We start from the raw sequence: 21,349 nt of genomic DNA, 5'->3' as shown, positions 1-21,349 counted from the left end.
ACAATACCCATACAACATGGTTTTGTTGTGTACTTTTTGACAGACATGTAGACATATTTTCAAATTAAGCATGAGGATTTGTGCAGTTGCAATGCTTATAATGGGTCCGTTTAGATAATAGTTAATTTATGCTTGGTCTTGGTCATGTAAATGTATATATTGTTTTTTTTGGTGGATTTTTTGTTTAGTTTTAATTATTTTTTCAGCTACTTATATATAAACTTATATAGGTGTAAATATCGTTTCTAAATAGATAAGAATTGAAAAAACAAAATCTTGTTTTGACTAGTTTTTTATGTTTAGCAAAGCAAAAATGATTTGAAGATAATAAATATTTTTAAACAGAGCTAAAAATAAAAAAATATCTTAGATATAACGTGTGCGAACACTCATAATATGAAATTTAAATAAATATTAAAAGGTGTTTAGATAATTTTACAAAAAAAATAATAAAAGTTTAACATTTCTTAAAAATTACATGCCGGGCTATTTGTAATCTTTTAATCGCTAAATAGAAAAACAACATTGATGAAACAACGAACCTCTATTGCATCATTCATCATTTAAAGTGTTAGGAAAACCTTAAATGAGAGTTCGAATGGACGTACGTATGTTCATAAATATGTATAAAGAAATTAATTGCATCTAATTAACTTAATAAATAGAAAAGTATGCAGATAAAATCTACATACATATGCATATGAGCTGCACAGTTTTAATAGAAATTTATAATGCATAAATAAAAATTAAAAAAAGTATTTGAAATCCATATACTTAAACTGAGAGGTAATTAAAAGAAATATTGAACATTCAAAACATTTTGACTATTTACTAAATGGTTTTTTATAACTCTTTTATGATTGCTTAAAAACGCCGAAAATAATTCATTTAAATTATGTCTCTATTAAGGGTTAATGTTGTAGCATGCAACTCTGTATCCTTCTTTATAAAAATTCGGCGAATTCGTTCAAACAGCTGTAGAATATTTGTTTTTCTTCATTCTCTTAGAAGTCATCATAATACACTATATAAATAAAGTACTTGCTTATAATTATATGGTTCTAATCTGTGTAATAAGACTCCGTATAGTGCAATAATAATCAAACAAACTTTGGTAAGTTTTCCTGACACTCTCATTGACATTGCTATTTTTTACAATTCTTGCCATTGATATTTTTTCACTTTTCGCGGATGGAGAAGCAAGTGTAGAACACTCGCCAATTTGAATTTTGTTTTGGTATCTTTTTGCTTAGAGTTGCCTATATTCTTATTTAAAGGAAAGTTATATATTAGTAAAAATATAATTGATGTTAAACTTTTCGTAAACTTTATTTACATACGCCACAGTTCTTTAGGTTTTAAAAACTCACTTAACAAAGCTAAGTTAATTTAAAAAAATACAATTGTAAAGCCTCTAAAGTTTCTAATCCGCATTCGAAGCTAACCTCTTGTTATACCATGTTCAGACCGAAAATTATAGGGATCAGATTACCTTTAAGCATTTCATAACCCAACAGTGTTCTTACTGCCGTTGGTGATTTATAAATCAGATGTTTTTGACATTCAGCCATAAACATTAAAGTATTTATTAAAGTGTAATATATTAACCTTCGCCATTCTTAAAGGGTTGGCAACAAGCACATTGCATAGCTGCCATATATTTATTAATTCGCCGCTTGAATTCGTACCGGCGTTTATAGCCTCATATATTTTTCCGCATTGCTTGATGCAAAAAACGAAGCCTAGAACAAAATAGAAGAGTGAGAATTGCATTTTTTTTTTGTTCTTTTTATTGCGTTTTAATTCGCAAAAAGCAATTGTCCACAAAAAAGTAAAAGTGGTTTTTAAGTTTACGTTTCTATATATTTTATGAAATTGAAAGAAAAAGCAAGCTGCAAAGCTGTTTTGCGTACAATATCAAACTAGGTAAAATGTGTTATAGCAATCAAAATTTCATAACTATTGAAAAAGCCGTTAATAATAACTATTCATATTAAAATTTCATGTTTTCATGTAACAAACCACAACTATACGATAATTTATATATGTATGTATATATACTTGTGTATGTAAATGAATGATTTGAAACGCCTTGACGACATTTACAACGATATTAATGCAGCAGAAAGAAAAAGTAAATGTAACTTGACAAAAGTTATCTCAAGCCTAAAGCATTATCATACGACGTGTAGAAGAGAACACTAAATCAAGGGAATTGGCAGTTAAAGTGCAAGAGCAGAGGTAGCACTCGGACATTGGGAGAAGCAACGGTGAAAATGAGTTCCTACACGCACGCCGATCCTATAGCGCTTAGCTTTAACGACACATGCCTTCGTATGAGCGATGTACAATTACTACAAGGACCGCATTGGTTGAACGACCAAATACTTTCATTTTATTATGAATACCTGGAAAAGGTAAAATACAAAAATAATCCGGATTTATTGTTTGTCGCTCCGGAAGTAACACAATGTATGAAACTAACAGATGATGACGAATTGGAAACCGTACTCAACCAATTGGAAGCGCCACGAAAACAATTTATTTTTTTTGCACTCAACGACAATGAATCCACACAAGCGGGTGGTACACACTGGTCACTCTTGGTATTTTCACGGCCGGAAAAGACGTTCTTCCATTTTGATTCGTGGGGTAACAATAACTCGTTAGCATCTCAACAATTCGTACATCAAATTAAAGTTGCCTTGAATTGCCGCCAATGCCATATAAAACCCATACGTTGCTTGCAACAAGCAAATGGATACGATTGTGGCATACATGTTATATGTATGACAGACAACATAGCCGACTATGTTAACAGATATGAGTGTGTGGAGGGTGTAGGACCACTACATCAGGATATAATAAGCGCAAAACGATCCGAACTATTGAAATTAATTCAATCATTGGGAGGAAAGGTATAAACAATTCTGTAACAATTACGTAAGATGAAGAAATTAAAGGCTTTACTGCACCGAAATGTACGGTGAGATATAATCTGATAGCGGCTGTTAAAGAAACGAACGAAAAATGATCGCTAAAAAGTAATTATTTTTTATATTAGGAAAGCACAGGGATAGATATAGAAATAAACGAAAATAGTAAACTAGTATCTTCTGTATTAAAAATTGCAGTGACACCGAGTTAAAAATGATAATCTACTGACTTGAAATAAAACCTTGTTTTATAAGTATGTAAGATAATACAAGATATATAAATTTCGAGAAAACATCGATTTGAAAAATGTAGACTTTCTAATTTCCAAACTAAAATCCTTTTGAAAAGGTATAAAATAAATAAAAAAAAAATTTATATTAAACCATAATTTAAATTTTATGCAAAGGGATTCTTATATATCGAGTACCATATATAAAATATATGTAACTAAAATACAATGAGCATATACATACGAACATACATTATAAAAGGAATGTGAAAAAGCAACATTTTAACCCTGTAATATTAGGCTATATTAGTTTTATGCTTCACTTTTTTCAAACAATGAATTGCCGCTAAGTTCCTACTGCTAACTATTCCCTTAAAAATGCTTTACGCAAACATATGTATAATTTATTTCTCCAATATGTGCATAGCACGACTTAAACATACATAGACTCTCAAAACATAGTAATTGATATTACACTGAAATGATTTTGCATGCAACCAACGCATACAAATATTGTATGGGTTAAAACGCATTTTCCTTACCCTTAATTATAATTGTACACTTCAAATGTTTTTTTAGTTTTAGAAATAATTCACTATAATTTTTAATAAAAACTACAACTCGTATCACGAAAAAATATGCATTATGTCATTTATGGGCTATTGGCAAACTTAAATAATATTTTTATGAAGAATTTTTAATTGATAATTACTAGCTTCATCAACTATATTGCGGAATATGAACCATTCTTACGATGGATAGCGAATCTAAACTCAATAAAATCTCGAGATGAGTTTTTAAATCGCTCGTTCATACAGCTGTACATATACATGTAATCCTCTTAGCCAATCTCAGTGCGAAATGTCCGAAAAATCGGTTTTTTTGTGGCATTATCGGATAGTATATTTTGAAGTCGAAATTCAAATTATTATATTATATATATATATACATATATATATTATAAGCTATTTTACTCTCGTTTGGTTTGAAAATTTTTTGATTGAATGTCGAAACCCTATCCTCATAAAGTTTAACAGCCTTGTTTATTATGGGGAAAATAATCCTTTGGGAAGGAAAAGCTAAAAATTTACACTGTACCAATCCCAACTGTCCGCAAAACAATATCACATTTTGCCTTTTATATATATTTCAGTAATACCCATCCCCAAATCAATTATAAGAGCGTCTCTTCTCTTCAGATGCGCTCTCACAAACGAATAAGACCGGTCATGTAAAGAAAATACAATAACGTTTTGTATTTTATATTATTGTACATATTCCCCTATATAGGGTTGTGCGCTGGGTTTGGAATCCGCCATGTAAAAAAACACCCCCAGTGAATAGCTATAACCAGCCTCGGATGAGAGACGCTGTTGTTAACTCGGCTATAATCGCGTAAGCGGTGTCTACGCCAATTAAGAAGATATATTCAGTAACAAAAAGCACTTTTTCCTTGTAAATAATTCTACCTTTACGGATACACATACATATTTTATTTTATAAAAATATTTACTTTAATACAAACAAATTCACGTATATATTTAAATACAGTTTACTGGTAACTTATTGCAATACCAACATGTTAGTCTATTTAACGCATTTAAATGCTTAACAGTTACTTGTATATATGGATGTAAAGTTACGTGTATATATGTATTCATTAAATTACATCTTACTTATGGAGTCGTATATAATTTAAGTTGTATATCAAAGACAATTCGACATGCACACGTACACATAAATACATACAAATTGGCGTGCATAAATCTCATTAAATCTGCATAAAAAATATAATTTCTTTTCATAACATATGTACGTATGCATATCTATGCCTGCGTTGTTCCAAATATTTACACATATATAAAAACAAAACCTCACTTTAAGAACTTTACATGTACATAAGTAATATAGGTAGTATAACATTATATAATTAGATATTAACTAATCTTGTGACATCGGCAAGCTTAGAACTACTTTTAAACTTTCACTTCGGGACGCGCCCAACCACCGAAAGCGCGTTCCAATTCTTCGGCAACTGCCAGACACAGCCTATCGTTATTGAAATTGGCAATCACCTGTAAGCCCAAAGGCACACCTTCGCTCCCGAGTTGCCCCAGAGGCACGGCAGTGGCGGGGAAACCCAATACATTTACAATGCCTGTATAGGAAAAGTTGATGGGTCGGAAGATGGGTTCATTGTGGTATGGTGCAACGGTAGGATGTGTAGGATAGAGAAGAACACCATCTTCGCCAAGTAGCTCTTGCATTTCGGCACGCAATTCATCACGCTTCTTGACCATATGCTTGTATTTGCTCGAACCATATTGCACTTGCGTTCTATCCATAATTGCGGTTATCAAACCAATAAATGTATGCTTGGAAGCTCCGAATACCCATTTTACCAGCTCCAAGTAAGGATTTATAGCGACTTTGAGATCACCCAGTTGATGTGCGAATGTATAGCCTGAATCATCCTTCATATTGGCAAACCAAATTATAGTCGACTGACGAAATTGCTCCAATTGTACCTTTTCTACCGAAACAGGCTTCAATTTCTGTCGCAAATGTTGTACGGCACGTTGCATGCCAGTCAAAAGATCGGGGTCCACAGGCGAAACCAAGCGACCGCCACCATCGCTCTCCTGATAGAAGAAGCGTACCTTTTGCAAATCGACTGGCTCGTCTAAACGCAATTCCTTGGCCTTTTCGCCAGCAATAATGCGCAGCATGGGCTTTAGGTCCTCAGCAAAACGTGACATAGGCCCAATACCTAAAAACGAGTTTTGCTCATCGGTGAACGGCATTGGAAATTGGCCTTTATTGGAAACGATTAATTTGCTGGGTTTATGACCAAACACACCATTGAAGAATGCTGGCATGCGTATAGAGCCGCCTATGTCGGAACCAAGACCAAAAGGTGAAGCGGCTGCTGATTGTATGCAACCTTCACCGCCGCTTGAACCACCGACAATGCGATTTGAGTCGTATGCATTGCGCGTGCGTCCGTGCACGACATTGTTGCTCTCCCACCACATGCAGACTTCCGAGATGTTTGTGATCGCGAAGGGTATAGCACCTGCCTGTCGCATCAATGACATGGCAGTGGCGTCTTCAGTAGCGCGCACATCTCTACGTGCATACAGACCGGCAGTGTGCAGAAGACCTGAAAATAGTTGTGAAAGATTTATTCTACTATAACTATCGAAATATATGTATTTTTGAAATTAAATATTAAATTTTTGCTGCATTATGCATCTACTTAACAATGACCACATACTTATATTACTTTCAATATTAACTCCGGTAAGGTCCGATAATATTGAAATAATTTAAGTTTTAGGATTGATAACATAAAATATTTTCCCCACAAAATTCATCCACCATGTGGAGATTTGAATATTGAAGTTTGTTCGTTTACAAAGTTCTATTTTAAAATAAATAAGCGTGACTGAATTTTACCAGGAAACTTAAGGCTTACGAGCAAGAATGTGAACTACATTTCTTTCTTTAAGTATTTTTTTACTGGTTATCCCAATCTGGCTAATCTCAGTTTGATAACTCCTGGTTCTGCTCAATATTCATCGGTCTAAAATATGACATCACGTATACAGAGAAATTCTAAACTGCGACTGTATACTAAATTAAACATAAATAAATAACTGGAACTTAAAAGATTAACTCTTGATAATACATAACATTCGAATAACGAAATTCATAAGAAATAAAAATAATCGAATAACCTTTCACCGCAATGCAATCCTTAGTTGATATTGGCACACCCAAATATGGTTTCGTCTTCTCTAATTCCTCCTCGGTGTATTTGCCGGATTTGATGAGTTCATCAGCTTCGGCAGCCTCTTTCAGCGCCTCATCAAATCGATTGTCCACACAGCAATTGAGCTTCGGATTTACATCTTTAATCCGGCGTATAAATGATTCCATTACTTGCACGCTCGACAACTATTTTTTCCGAAAAATGTTAAAAAAAAATAAAGTTAGAAATTCTCATATACGCAGAATAAATGGAAGAGCTCACCTCCTTTTTGCGTATCTTACGCGCTAGCGATGTGGCAGATTCGAGCAAAACGGGATCAGTGATGGTAGGCATAGTTTCACCCTTTACACCATAGATCAGTTGGAATATGAGGCGTATGATTTTGCTAATAAAATTGAAGAGTAGTTGACCAATGAATGCGCCGATTGAGCAACCTTTACGTGCGCGGTGCCGTTTACCACCTTTGCCGCTGCTAACGCTGCTGCTGGTGCTGTGTCGACGACTACTGTGCCGCCGACTTCTTTTCGATTTCTCATCATTATTAAATGCATTAGTTTCCGTCATGTTTTTAACCTTTTATTTATGATTTAATTTTTTTATTTTTATTTAAATGTTTACAATGGAATTTTTGTACTTTCAATAGTGTATATTGATTTGTAGGATTTTGAACTGCCTTGCAGTATTGCGGAATGTTGTTGTATTATATGCCTGTGGCCATTCGACGTCTGTGTAAAGTTTCTATATTTCTAGTAGTCGTAATAAAAAATACTAAAGGTTTTAGTAAAAATTGGTTAAGAAATGTTTCAGTAGACTTGAAACACAAATTAACTTCTCTTTGCTGATTTTATTGTTTTTAAATTAGTAACGCGACTAAACTATGTGTTTTAATTATAAAAAATAGAAGAAAACATTTATTTTAATTATGGTATATATTAAATTAAAAAAAAAAAAATCGAGCTCATTTTGTAAGTCTTAAGTCTTTCAAATTATTTGGTCTACAGCTGAATGTGTTTTATTTTTAATTTTTAATATTTTTGATAAATAACATATCGCTACCGCTATAAATACATGAAAATATTGAATGGTAAATTGTGAGTGGCCGCAGGTGTATATATGTATGTACATATTAACTATTTTAGTTCCGAAAGGCAGTAAATAAACTATTGTAAATTTTAATTTTTCTAAGAAAAATAAAATAAATAAATTTTTTTATGACCTACTTTGAGAAAGCAAAAACAAATTCTTGTTTAATATTATAATTTAAAAACAAACATTAATTATTATAAACAACAAATATACATTCTCATATTCAAAAAACGAGGGAAGAAAAAAATAATGTTCTAAGAGAGAAAATATACTTATGTTGAAATTACTTGTGTAATTTTCGCTGGTAAATATAGTTGCCGAAATCTAATTGTTCTTCTTCAAACAAAATGAAACATTTTCGAAAGTTGCTGTGGACGTACACCAGAGCTACATACTATATGTTCTCATTAAAAGCAATGTAATCGACCTATATTTGCCATCCCTCTACTCGTTACATCTGATTATTGTTTTATTGTCAAAACATGTACATACGTACATACATACGTATATAGCTATAACAAAGTTATCCAAGAGTGTGTTATCAAACGATATCTCTACCTATGTACGTGTAAATTTCTTGCTGTACAATTTTAATGCGATCAGAGCTTGTTTGATTTAATACGGTTCGATTCGCCTTTATATACGTTTTGATGATACAAAAAAGTTTATATGGACCAGGCATAAAACATTTCAGTTTCCACACACTGTTGGTACACCTTAATATTGAAAACACATATCCTATACTAGCGTAACATTATCATTCCATTCGTTTAATGAATTTCTATGATGTTTTCATACCGTATCGATTTAATTTCATTGCGCAATGATTAAGCACCTATAAACTATTAAAATTCACTGCGAGGTGTGCAATTGCAGCCATATGCATATGTACACACTTACGTATATGTATGTACATATGTATATTAATTTTAAAAGGTACACGGATCTGATTACAGGTAAACTGACAAATTGCGAATTTTTGTAGAATATTTACAGACGCGCATGCATTGTTTTGTTATTCAATAAACTTTTGTATATTTGCACACATACATATGTATGTACATATGTATGTATGTTCTTGTGTTTATTATTTGAACAACACATCACACTGACTCACCACTTCTAGTTCGCATACAAAGGCTTGAGATGAATTAAACCAACCAAACAGCATTATAACAACAAATATACATTATACAATACACAAACAAAGAAAATAATTGCAACAAAAATACGAAACAAACAAAAAATGCTGCCATGCAAGAGTTTACAATAGAATTGCCCAAAGTTCCAAAAGTCGTATACAAGCACCACAAACATACATATGTATGTATATACCTTTCGCCACAACTATACTATTAGATAAGTACATATGTATGTGTTTGTCCATACCTAAGTATATACTATGTATATATGTTTGTTTATATTGTATGAACAGTATGAAGCAGGAATACCAAACCTCGCAAAGCGAAAACTCAAATGGAACTGAATTAAATAAAAGATACGGAGAAATTATGGATAAACCAGCAGCAGGGATTACACACATACTACATACATATGTATATTTACAACGGCTGAATATAGTAGTATTTGTATTATATTGTATGTGTGTATTTGAATGTAAAGAGCTTTGTCTGCGGCGCATACCAAAGGCTGCAATCCCGTGCCTAGCAGATTTCCTCATTCTTGAAGAGTAGTGGGCACACTTGTCGTTGCCGAACGAATGAACGAGCAGCCAACCAAAAAGCAATGTGCTTGACGCGCTGAGTGTGTGAGTGGCTGGCGGGTTGTTACTGACGCTAGATGTTGCTGGAATATGTATTGTATGAAAACCCGAAAATTCCGCATGACTGATTGAGAAGCTACAAGACACCTAGTGTAGAGGTAGTTACATATGCATAGATTATGAAGTATAGTTACTTGTTGCGCGTAGCGTGTAAAACTAGTTTAGTGGCATTTATTAAATTCTACGTAGTGTATTTATTTCACGTCATTGATGAAAGTTATGAAATTGCGTTTGTTATTTCACAATTTGTGTTTGGTAAAAACACCTTTGGCAAATGAAAATTCCGTTTTTTTCGCAATTGTCTATTTTAAAGTATATATTATTAGTCTCGTTACAATATTTGCCGACTATATGGCTGACTTGTTGGGTATGCTGTTCATTTTTGTTTGCATGATTTTGCGCAAATTAGCATAAATTTGTATATGTATCGGTTGTTGACTTCCGTCGTCAAGTGCCCGAGTCCGATTCAAAGATCAAAACTAATTGATAGATAAATAATAAAGTTAAGATGAGCTGGAACAATCTTTGGCAATGTGGACACTCCGTTTATACGAGCGTTGCTAAACATGTTTCGTATTTTGTCCACTTGAAGTCCCCATTGAAATTTATGACGTATTGCTCTGTACATACTTCCAAAAATTTATTCATAACCGCTTTGAAAACTTTGTATAACTGGTTTTTGCTAAATAATAGAAATAGAGGTGTGCATCGACAGGCCAATCCTGCTCTCACATGTCGATTTTTTGCCAATCCAAGGTTCGTGGGTTCACAGTTATTTTGATCGAACTAGCCAAATTAGTTTTGAAATTGTTTCAAACTAATAGACGTAAATAGGAATAACCATTGAAAATAATCTTCTTCTTCTTAATGGGTGTAGACACCGCTTACGCGATTATAGCCGAGTTAACAACAGGGCGCTTACGCGATTATAGCCGAGTTAACAACAGGGCGCCAGTCGTTTCTTCTTTTCGCTACGTGGCGCCAATTGGATATTCCAAGCGTAGCCAGGTCCTTCTCCACCTGGTCCTTCTAACGGGGTGGAGGTCTTCCTCTGCTTCCCCCGTCGGGCACTGCGTCGAATACTTTCAGAGCTAGAGTGTTTTCGTTCATCCGGACAACATGACCTAGCCAGCGTAGCCGCTGTCTTTTAATTTGCTGAACTATGTCAATGTCGTCATATATCTCGTACAGCTCATCGTTCCATCGAATGCGATATTCGCCGTGGCCAATGCGCAAAGGACCATAAATCTTTCGCAGAACTTTTCTCTCGAAAACTCGCAACGTCGACTCATCAGTTGATGTCATCGTCCAAACCTCTGCACCATATAGCAGGACGGGAATTATGAGCGACTTATAGAGTTTGATTTTTGTTCGTCATGAAAGGACTTTACTTTTCAATTGCCTACTCAGTCTGAAGTAGCACCTGTTGGCAAGAGTTATCCTGCGTTGGATTTCCAGGCTGCCATTGTTGGTGGTGTTGATGCTGGTTCCAAAATAGACGAAATTATCTACAACTTTAAAGTTATGACTGTCAACAGTGACGTGAGAGCCAAGTCGCGAGTGCGACGACTGTTTGTTTGATGACAGGAGATATTTCGTCTTGCTCTCGTTCACTACCAGACCCATTTGGTTTGCTTCCTTGTCCAGTCTAGAGAAAGCAGAACTAACGGCTCACCACCCGCGCCAATATCATCGGCATACGCCAGCAGCTGTACACTCTTATAAAAAATTGTACCTGCTCGATTAAGTTCTGCAGCTCGAATTATTTTCTCCGGCAGCAGATTGAAGAAGTCGCACGATAGGGAGTCGCCTTGTCTGAAACCTCGTTTGATATCGAATGGCTCGGAGAGGTTCTTCCCGACGGGGGCCGTCGCCCCGGGCGCAACGTCTTGGGGGCGGAAAAACGATCTTCGCTGTTTTTTTAATATTCAGAAAAATACTTCAACAAATTTTATTACAAAATTTATTATAAAAGATAAAGAGTTGTACACTCACAATGTAATAATCTGAATAACAATGAAAAATATTATTTTTTACTCGAATATTCTTCAGTCTTTGAATTTGTTTTATATCTTTTGGCTTAAATCTTTCTTAAAAATAGTGATAGAACTTAAAGATGCACTTTTCTAGCTTTGATCGCTGCAAAATCACATATCATATCATTGTAATTTGAAGTTGAAGCAGTTTCACATTCTATTGAGAGAATCGCAAGATTGGACAGTCTACTCTGACTCATGGTCGATCTCAAGTAAGATTCGATCAATTTAAGTTTGCTAAAAGATCTTTCACAAGATGCAACTGATACAGGTATAGTGAGTAGTATTCTTAAAGCTGTCGCTAACGTCTTGTAGGCTTCCAGTCCCATTGAAGAAATGTATAATAAAACTTTTTCTGGCGAAAATCCAATTTGTTCTTCGTTTTTCTTCGCTCTCTTTAATAAAAGTAGGACGTATGTCTTGTAAATTTACTATCAATTTCCTCAAAAACCGTACTGTGAGAATTTTGGAACTTCAGAATTTGCGTGGCTTTTAATTCCAAAATTTTATATATTAATATCGAATATATTTTGTAAAAATTCACTTTTGTTCGAACCACCTCAAAAAACTTGTAGGTAGGTAGATAAAGGGGGGCGGCAGAACATCCTTGGCCCCGGGCGCCCGAAGTTGTAGCTACGCCACTGTTTCGGGCCCCGGCGAAGTCGATCAGCCTCAACAAATTTGTTGATATTTCGTCATGGAGGCTGAATTTACCTACCGTAGTGCCAAAGATACCTTCTTTGCCCACCCTGGCGTTAAAGTCGCCAAGCACGATTTTGACATCGTGACGGGGGCAGCTCTCATAAGCGCGCTCATAGAAGGCATCTTTGGTCACATCGTCCTTCTCTTCCGTCGGGGCGTGGGCGCAAGTCAGCGATATGTTGAAGAACCTCGCTTTGATGCGGATTGTGGCTACACGTTCATTCACCGGAGTAAATGATAGTACTCGGCGACGGAGTCTCCTTCCCACCACGAATCCCACACCAAACTTGCGCTCCTTTATATGGCCACTGTAGTAAATGCCACAAGAACCTACTCGTCTCTGTCCTTGTCCCGTCCATCGCATTTCTTGGCCGGCGGTGATGTCAGCCTCTATTTTCACGAGGACATCAACCAGCTGGGCAGTGGCACCTTCCCAATTAAGGGACCGGACATTCCAGGTGCATGCCCTAATATCGTAGTCCTTATTTCGTTTGCCATGGTCGTCATCAAAAGGGGGGTTTCTCATCCGAGGCTGTTGGTAGTTTTTCATTGGTAGAGTTTTTTACGTGGCGGGTCCCAAACCCAGCGCACAACCCTATGTAGGGGATGTTTCGCCTTCTCACTTTAGCGCGCCTTCGAACGGATGTTCTTAGACTACCCAGAGGATACTTGGTAAAAGACCGGAAGTCGTGAGCTGCTTGAGCCATGTGTAAAAGAATCGTTTCTAGCCACTCCCAAGTGAATGGCGATCAGAGAACTTTGATTGAAAATAATCACTGCGTTTTTAAACCGAAAAAATATTGCTTATTCCTTTGCTGGCTCAGAAATATTAATACCAACCCTTTGATTTGAAGTGAGAGGCTTAGAGGTTTCACATAGTCTCATAAAGTTATAAGTTATAACGATCCAAAAACATAGCGTTCAGAGTTGTATTTGCGTAAACGAATTTTAGTATGCAATCCAACAACAAATATTTTAAACTAGTATAAAAATTTATGATTTTACCATGCTTTATGACACGTTGTGAGTACCCCAACTGTGTTTAAAGTGCATGAACATACATATCGTCGCCTGAAATGCAAAATAACGTATGATAAAAAAATTCGAAATTGGGTGTCTTATTGATTACGATTCACTGCTTCTAATTACATACATAATATTACATATGGCCAACCTTGTCAGGTTCTGCGCTCAGATGTAAACCAGTTTTAACTAATATAAATATATTTTTTTCACTCGTGTTGCATTTTATTTCGTGTTTCATTCATGCCACTGTAAATTTCCGAAAATGTTGTTACGTTATTTTGCATTTTAGGTGACGATATGTACATATACTCATCCATTAGTACATGCTACATAAACTTTTTGGACAATTAAAAATTATTCCGGCTAGAACACCATAAGATGCTTTTCTACTGTTACTTATTCATACCAGCTTGTCAACTGTGTTAAAATTTTAGATGACCCCTTAGATTGTAATATGCCGCTTTAAAAAAAATCTGATACGACAATCGTGAAATGATTTTGTGTTAATTATTTTAAGTTTACTTCTGTGCTGATTGTGAAACCCTTTATTTATTATAATTTTAATCACATTTTCCACTTGTATATTTGTTTGCACGCTCGATACAAGTGTTAAGAGTACATGTTATCTTTATGCACGGATATACACACATACGTACATATATGTATATGTATCTGTATTACGATTTAAATGCACTTTAACGGCTGTAGTCGTCATGTGTCAAAAGTAGCAATATATATGTATGTATGTATGTACATATGTATATCTACGAATACAAATTCACTTAGTGTTAAAATTATATTCAAATATACGTACAATTGTAATTTTTTTGCCATTTACTAAAAGAAAAAGTTATTCCAAAAATATTTATTGTGTCATAATTAAACTCCGAAAATGAGAATATATTTAAAGGATACATTTTTTATATATAATACATAAATATTTATTTCTGATTTGGTTCATTCCTTTGGATATTAAAAATTGGATATTTATTTCAAAAATTCTTTTATGGTATATGCCTTAGCTGTAGTTCTATAAAACAATTTGATGGGAGGGGCTTTGAAATCATTGGCACTGATTACTATGAATTTGTATTAAAGGGTTGGATATTTTTTTAATTTCTTAACCATGGAAAATAAAGTTTTCATAATTTTTATCAAAACATCATAACTGACTTTGACGATATATTAAACTTTCATTGTACCATTTCAAAGTAATGTAGCTTTCTTAATGTAGGTATAGGATAATTAGAGAGGTGCATTCATTATCTATCAATATGCCGGAGTTGAGTCCATTTTAGTATTTAAATTTGGACTCATAATACCAGCAAAGGAATAAGTAATGATTTGAAGAAATTGGAAATAATTTAGTTTATACAAAAATGTGTTTATTTTCTTAACGACTTTTGCTTATATTTTCTACCTGGACTATAATAACCGGTAATAAAACTAAATAAATCAACTAAATCAAATTTAAAATATGGTAATACCTGAAATAAACTAATCATCAATAGTTACTAAATAATGATCAAATACAGAATTATTAATAATTTATTATTTCATATATATTAACTACCTCATTGCAATTACTATTTTAAGTATTTTAATTTTATACATATATTTTATTTTTACTGGGAAAAAATTAACTATTTTAGACGTTAAAGTACTCCTTTTTTTAAATTAATGAATTTAATTTCTAATACTACGTTCGGACCGACAACGAAAACATGTTTTCGTGGGAAAAACTGGTTTTCGCACGAAAACTTGTGTTTTCGTCCATATAAAATATGTCAAACGAAAACACAGTTTTCGCTGAAAACTACTTGAAAACTTACATTCCACTCATTATAATCGGTGCCTGTGTGTCATCGTGCAATCTTGCAAGAGCAAGAGATTGATAGTTGTCAGTGAAAATTCATCGAAAATACACATTGTCGAACGACTTAGATTCCAGAACATACAAATGTGTTTTCAATGTCGGTCCGAACATAGTATTAGAAGCACAATAGTGACATTGTTCCTATTCCAAGATTTTCTGAAGCTATGCATCACTAAGTAAAGATTATAGAAATGTGTGTTTATATGTACATAAATACATATGCATGTATGTATGTATGGGCCTACATAAAAAATATAATCCACATATTTGCCGGTAAAATTTATTTTTAGTTTTCCTTTTCACATTTGGTTTCGTTGCGTTTATCTTATCATGTATGTAAATAGAAAAATATTGGCATTATAACAATAAAATGTTGTTCTTTTCTAACATTGGTAGGGTGCGGCTGTAGTAACATATTATGTTACTGATAATGGCAGCGTTATTTCAAAATTAAAAAAGCTATGACAAACCAGTAAATATATACATACATATAATTCATTTATTTAAATCCGCGTGCACAACAAAGCGAATTTCAGTAAAAAAATTAATGTTTTCCAATTTTAACTTACATGCTATTTTGATTGAACGAAAAATCATAACATTTTTGGTGTTTGCACATATGCCTACATATGCACATTGATTTAACTTTCACACGCATACTGACCACACAAATGGCCACTCAATAATTCTTTTTGACTGATTATCTAACATTAAAGCATTAGTCCCCCGCTTACGAATTTTCAATAAAAGTGTTAATGCCATTTATTGCACTGACGTGGATTTGCGTGACATTGTGTTTTCGCTAATAATATTCAAAAAATTTCTATTTATTTTACCATGCTAGACTACGCATACTCTATAATCTTTTTAAAATGAATACACATGTATGTACATATGTAAATATTAAGTTACAGCATATTAATTAGCTTGAACACCATTTTTTATAAAAAAAGAGATGAAAATTCCGGAAATACAAGTTTTATGTACACATATGTATGTATAAGCAAAATGGTTCTGATTAGTAAATAGTTCAAAGACTAAAGTGACATTATAAAAGTTTTCTTTTGAAAGAATCACAAATGTTATACATATATGTACATACATATGTATGTAAATTGACACCGTACATTTTTGTGCTACTTTATTTAATGCTATTGACATTTATTATGTTGTTGCTGGAAACTTTCCATTGAATTGTTGCGCATCAGGCTACTATGTAATTATACATATGTATGACAATGTAATTGCTTTGTGTTCTCGTATTGCTTAACAATTATTTATAAGTATCTTCGGTATAAACAATAAACAAAGCTGGCTGACTAGCTTCTTTTATTACTTTACTTTTTTCTTTTCATAAGATAAAATTGGATCTGAAACCAAAGAGCATTTACATATATGTATGTATATACATACATATGCGGAATAATAAAGGAAACAAGTTATATACTTATGAAGAAAATGCTCTAAAGAAAAACGCCGAAAGGTTATTGCTTGATTGATTGTATTGATTAATAATATATTTAATATAATTGTATATTTATATGTATATATGTACGTAAATATTAAATATATGTATATATGCATATAAAAATTAAATCAAATCATTCTGAAGTCTCTTACTATTAAACGAAACGATATTGCTTATTATACACAGGGACTGAAAAAAAAATTTGTTTGCCCGGATTTTAATTATTTATTTGTTAATAGGCGTGGAAAACTTTGGAAAATTTAATTTGCTAACAAAATATACTGTTGACGCCTTTAATTAAAACTGAGTAATGTTTCTTAATACACCGCTGTTCTTTTATTTTTTCTTGTCACGGTTGGTCGTATTACAAAGGAGTACATTTGCATCCAAATATACATACATATTTATCATACGTATTGGTAGATGAATAGTTATAAGCTACGAGACAATTACACTAAAATAATTTTGTATTGTACGTATGTACATACATACATACATATGTATATGTACACAATATATTGATACACATACGTACATATATACATATGTGTATACATGTTTTATATTGCCGCCCTTATATGGACGACAGTTATTAAGGTCACGTTTGAGTTCTTTCACTTTTACTTTCATACAACAAATTGGCACAAGTGCCACCCGGCTTTTTCCTTGCTTGTAATTGATTTGTACAAGTAAATATGCATACATATGTACATACCCGGTATGTTCATAAGAAAGCTTAGTTAAAAAATCATTTAGCATAAAATGATATGCAAAACATATTCTATTTAGCTGATGAACGGAAATATACGATACAAAGCAATAATACGTTGTTAAACTTGCAGAGAGTATGTATGTACATATGTAAAAATCTTTTGTAGGTGGATATGGAAAAATGGAAAAGTAGTCATTAAATATTAGTAGTAGTTCCCAAGATATTGCATAATATGTATGGTCAAACGACAGAGTGTTTATTTTTCATAGCACTTGCATTTAGTTTTGAAAATTTTGTTTTTTCCTTTTTTATTTCTTTCTTTCACTAAAAATCATTAAACATTTCACAAGTTTTTCGAAGCCGGTATATTACTCTTTTTTCACTTTCACCAACTTCCTTTTCCGCACCCTTCATTTTATATCACACACAAATAAAGTATTAATTACAAAATATTTATAATATAAGCGATTCCGTGAAAAATCAAATATACATCTATATAATTATTTTTTTTTTTTAAATCTAACTCACATTTCATTAGTACAACGATTCGTTAAAAACTAAATAACTGCTAGCTGCTGCTAGTTTTGTACACGCAGAATAGCTGTGAGAACGAGCACTCAAAAGCACAATAAAATATACGTTTACTCGTTGTTGAAATTGGTTCATGTTGCCAGACTATTTAGCAAGTAAAAGCTTTTTAGCAGAACTATTATTTTTTAATTGATAAAACATAAAGATTTCTTGAGCTAAAGTGAAAAAACTCACACGATAATGTTTGTCGGGAAAATACGCAGATATACATACATAAGGGCCGATATGTTGTATAGGAATGTTGGCGGAAATGAGATGCCATATTATTTTGAAATATAATAACGGAAACGTATTCTTATAAGGCCTGGCAATGCAAAAAAGGAAATAAAAATTATACGTCTACTTAATTGAAGTATATTTAATATCTTAGAGTAATATTTTGTATGTTTTTGTCTTAAATTTATAAAATTGCTAGTATGTTTTCTTTTCCATCTTTAGTTTTATATACAGCATGTCCGATATTAATAAGAAATCATCAATGAGCAATCTGCAACCCCCAACAACAACAACCGTCGGTCAAATGCTAGCTCCAGCAAACACTGCACCACAAAAACTTAATGCAGGTTCCGCTACTGGCAATCCACGTAACAAATGCGCGCTCAAGCCTGGTCACTCTCTAATGGATTGGATACGACTTGGTAACTCAGGTATAGACTTAGCAGGCACAGGTGGGCGTGTGACGCCTGTAAATAGCGACGAGTTGGCACGACATAATACTCGCGAGGATGCTTGGATGGCGATACGTGGCAAGGTGTACAATGTGACGCGTTACATGGATTTTCACCCTGGAGGTGAGTTAAATATGCCCATTTTGAAACCAAAAGAATTTTTAATTCTTAACTCTAATCAGGTGTTGACGAGTTAATGCGTGGTATTGGACGAGATGCCACAAAACTCTTTGATGAGGTACATGCCTGGGTAAACTATCAACAATTGTTGGTGAAATGCTTTGTTGGTCCATTGCGTACGTTGTCCAAAATGAGTTCCATACCAGAAGGGAGAACACCAGTTCCCACAGCTAACTTTGAAATACCGTCCAGTAACAAACCAGTAAACACAAACACCGAAATTGTACCACGTTTTGACTGGATACAGAAACGACAAGACCTCACAATCTACATTTATACTCGCCAACTTTGCAATCCTGGTCTGCTGTTGCGCCAAAAATGTGCTAAGCTCCTACAATTGCAGGTGCAAATAAACAGTGCTCAACATATATTTGAATTCCAGCTGCATGACGAAGTAGATTGGCCACCGAAGTCGGTGCGTGTTGGTAGTGAGACAGGTAAAATCGAAGTATCGGTCACTAAAATAGAGCCTGCTTTATGGCCAACGTATGGATCATACACTGTATCGAAAGGTGTAGTGGGTGAAACGGAGGATTTGGAGTATGAATATGAAGTTGTAAAATGTACGGATTTTAATCATGATTCATTCGTGTTATCCTTGCGTGGCATACAAGACACATTGATGGTGCTACCCATTGGCTATCACATGACTGTGGCGGCGCTAATAAATGGTAAGAATATAAATGCTCTAAATATAAAAGAAAATAATGATTTTGAAAATATTCATGTAAAATTTTTACAAATATACTTACATATATGTTTGTACTCACAGGCGAATTGACCCGTCGCAGTTACACACCTGTTCCAGGCAAAGTTCTGCCACAACCTCGCACTGACAATGAAATCAATAGTACAAATTTAAATTTCCTTATTAAAAGCTACGCTGAGGGCATACTATCGACACATTTGCGTCAGAAGCAAATCGGTCAGATGTTATTACTATCAACACCACATGGCAATTTTCATCTACAACGTTTACTGCCTCATCGTCAAATAGCTCTTATCGCTGCTGGCAGTGGTCTGACGCCTATGCTAAGTTTAATAGAGCATTTGCTTAAACGAAATGCAAACCGAATGTGAGTGAAAATGCATATTAACCAACAAATTTTACGCTTTAAGTCTTCCATATTCAAGCTTATTTCAGAATATATTTAAATACATAAATGTGGTACAAATTATATATTCGTGATAGGCATGACGTTCTCTTGACCACGCCTATAATAAATATATGAGCCTTTCTCATGCAGCAATCACTAACAATTGCTTTAGCAAACTCTATATTTTTTAAGATACAATAATTGAACTTAAAAGCAATAACCAACGTTAAATTTCACACTTTTTGACTTTTACAGCGACTATTTACGTTTAATGTACTTCAATAAAACACCCGCAGACATATGGTGTCACAGTGAGCTGGAACAGCTGCAAAAAACTGATGAGAGGTGAGGCAGTAATTGTGGTAGAAACAATATTAAAGTATTTGTTATATACGTTTGTAATATATACATGTACATTACAATATATGTAGATTCCAATTGGTGAATGTGCTTTCCGCAGCCGACGCAGAATGGACGGGTTTACGTGGACGGATATGCAACGAGCTACTCGCCCCGCTAGTAACGAAAAACACACCAGAATATGCAAGTTTTGTGGCTGTATGTGGACCTAGCGCATTTAGCCAAGGAGCTCAGGATATATTGCAGGAGTTGAAATTTAATTTGGAAAATTTACATATTTTTCAAGGTTGAATAAAGTCGCTGTTTTTATATAACACATTAAGTTGAAAAGTGGACAGTATATAATTGTAGTACATTATTATTGTTGTTATTTTAGTTTTGTCAATTTTTTCTATCTATTTACTACTTAGAAAATGTATTGTAATTTCGAATTAGATTTTGTAAAAATATATATGACTAAACATCTAGATCAAATTTAATCTTGCCGTTCCAACGACCGCCGGGTCGACGTTACCGGAATGACTCCGGATTTTCATGCCGTCAAAAACTGTCAACTCGGAAATATTCTTCAAGGAATACATTCTGACGCTTCAACAATATCAAACTAGAAATGATCTTACTGATATTAAAAAAATAAATAATAGTTTCCAATTTAAAAATATTCATTATCGACTCTTTATTATTTAATTAACTTTCATTCACAATTTTTTCCTTCCTCTTTTGTTTATCGTTAAATATTTTTGTTTTTATGTTTAGGTATATAATTTAATAAAATTTTAACAAATCACTAGAAGTAGCAAAAAACATACTACAAATACACAAC

The 21,349-nt window shown here is 33.7% G+C and overlaps 2 protein-coding genes across 5 annotated transcripts; one reads left to right on the top strand and one right to left on the bottom strand.

The window, feature by feature from the left end:
- Window positions 1-1,020: 1,020 nt before the first annotated feature.
- LOC120770444 (sentrin-specific protease 8-like) lies at window positions 1,021-21,267 on the top strand. Of its 4 annotated transcripts, XM_040097913.1 has the most exons (6): window positions 1,021-1,114; window positions 18,660-19,012; window positions 19,072-19,740; window positions 19,842-20,145; window positions 20,422-20,511; window positions 20,598-21,267. In XM_040097913.1, the coding sequence occupies exons 2-6, from the start codon at window positions 18,673-18,675 to the stop codon at window positions 20,815-20,817; spliced, it is 1,623 nt and encodes a 540-aa protein (XP_039953847.1). In that variant the 5' UTR covers window positions 1,021-1,114; window positions 18,660-18,672; the 3' UTR covers window positions 20,818-21,267. The 4 variants fall into 4 exon arrangements, with proteins under 4 accessions (XP_039953847.1, XP_039953851.1, XP_039953850.1 ...); XM_040097917.1 differs by lacking the exons at window positions 18,660-19,012; window positions 19,072-19,740; window positions 19,842-20,145; window positions 20,422-20,511; window positions 20,598-21,267 and adding an exon at window positions 2,123-3,478 and having other exon boundaries at window positions 1,034-1,114; XM_040097916.1 differs by lacking the exons at window positions 1,021-1,114; window positions 18,660-19,012; window positions 19,072-19,740; ... (1 more) ...; window positions 20,422-20,511; window positions 20,598-21,267 and adding exons at window positions 1,705-1,926; window positions 2,126-3,478.
- Window positions 4,645-7,755, bottom strand: LOC120770443 (fatty-acid amide hydrolase 2-B). Its single transcript, XM_040097912.1, has 3 exons — window positions 7,203-7,755; window positions 6,907-7,126; window positions 4,645-6,329 (listed from the first exon to the last, which is right to left on the bottom strand). Exons 1-3 carry the CDS (start codon window positions 7,503-7,505, stop codon window positions 5,143-5,145), a joined length of 1,710 nt encoding a protein of 569 aa, XP_039953846.1. The 5' UTR covers window positions 7,506-7,755; the 3' UTR covers window positions 4,645-5,142.
- Window positions 21,268-21,349: the final 82 nt, after the last annotated feature.

This window comes from Bactrocera tryoni, chromosome 3 (genome assembly GCF_016617805.1).
Source record: "Bactrocera tryoni isolate S06 chromosome 3, CSIRO_BtryS06_freeze2, whole genome shotgun sequence".
Taxonomy (NCBI): domain Eukaryota; kingdom Metazoa; phylum Arthropoda; class Insecta; order Diptera; family Tephritidae; genus Bactrocera; species Bactrocera tryoni.
The sequence above is the reverse complement of the archived record's forward strand: the minus strand, read 5'-3'. Positions and strand labels throughout refer to the sequence as shown.

Bases quoted from the DNA above. Each gene is read 5' to 3' on its own strand.
- LOC120770443 (XM_040097912.1), bottom strand. From the start codon at position 7,505: ATGACGGAAACTAATGCATTTAATAATGATGAGAAATCGAAAAGAAGT. The intron at 7,127-7,202 runs GTGAGCTCTTCC...CGGAAAAAATAG, and splicing joins GTAAGATACGCAAAAAGGAG to TTGTCGAGCGTGCAAGTAAT. The intron at 6,330-6,906 runs GTTATTCGATTA...AACTATTTTCAG, and splicing joins GGATTGCATTGCGGTGAAAG to GTCTTCTGCACACTGCCGGT.
- LOC120770444 (XM_040097913.1), top strand. From the start codon at position 18,673: ATGTCCGATATTAATAAGAAATCATCAATGAGCAATCTGCAACCCCCA. The intron at 19,013-19,071 runs GTGAGTTAAATA...AACTCTAATCAG, and splicing joins CATGGATTTTCACCCTGGAG to GTGTTGACGAGTTAATGCGT. The intron at 20,146-20,421 runs GTGAGTGAAAAT...TGACTTTTACAG, and splicing joins AAACGAAATGCAAACCGAAT to CGACTATTTACGTTTAATGT.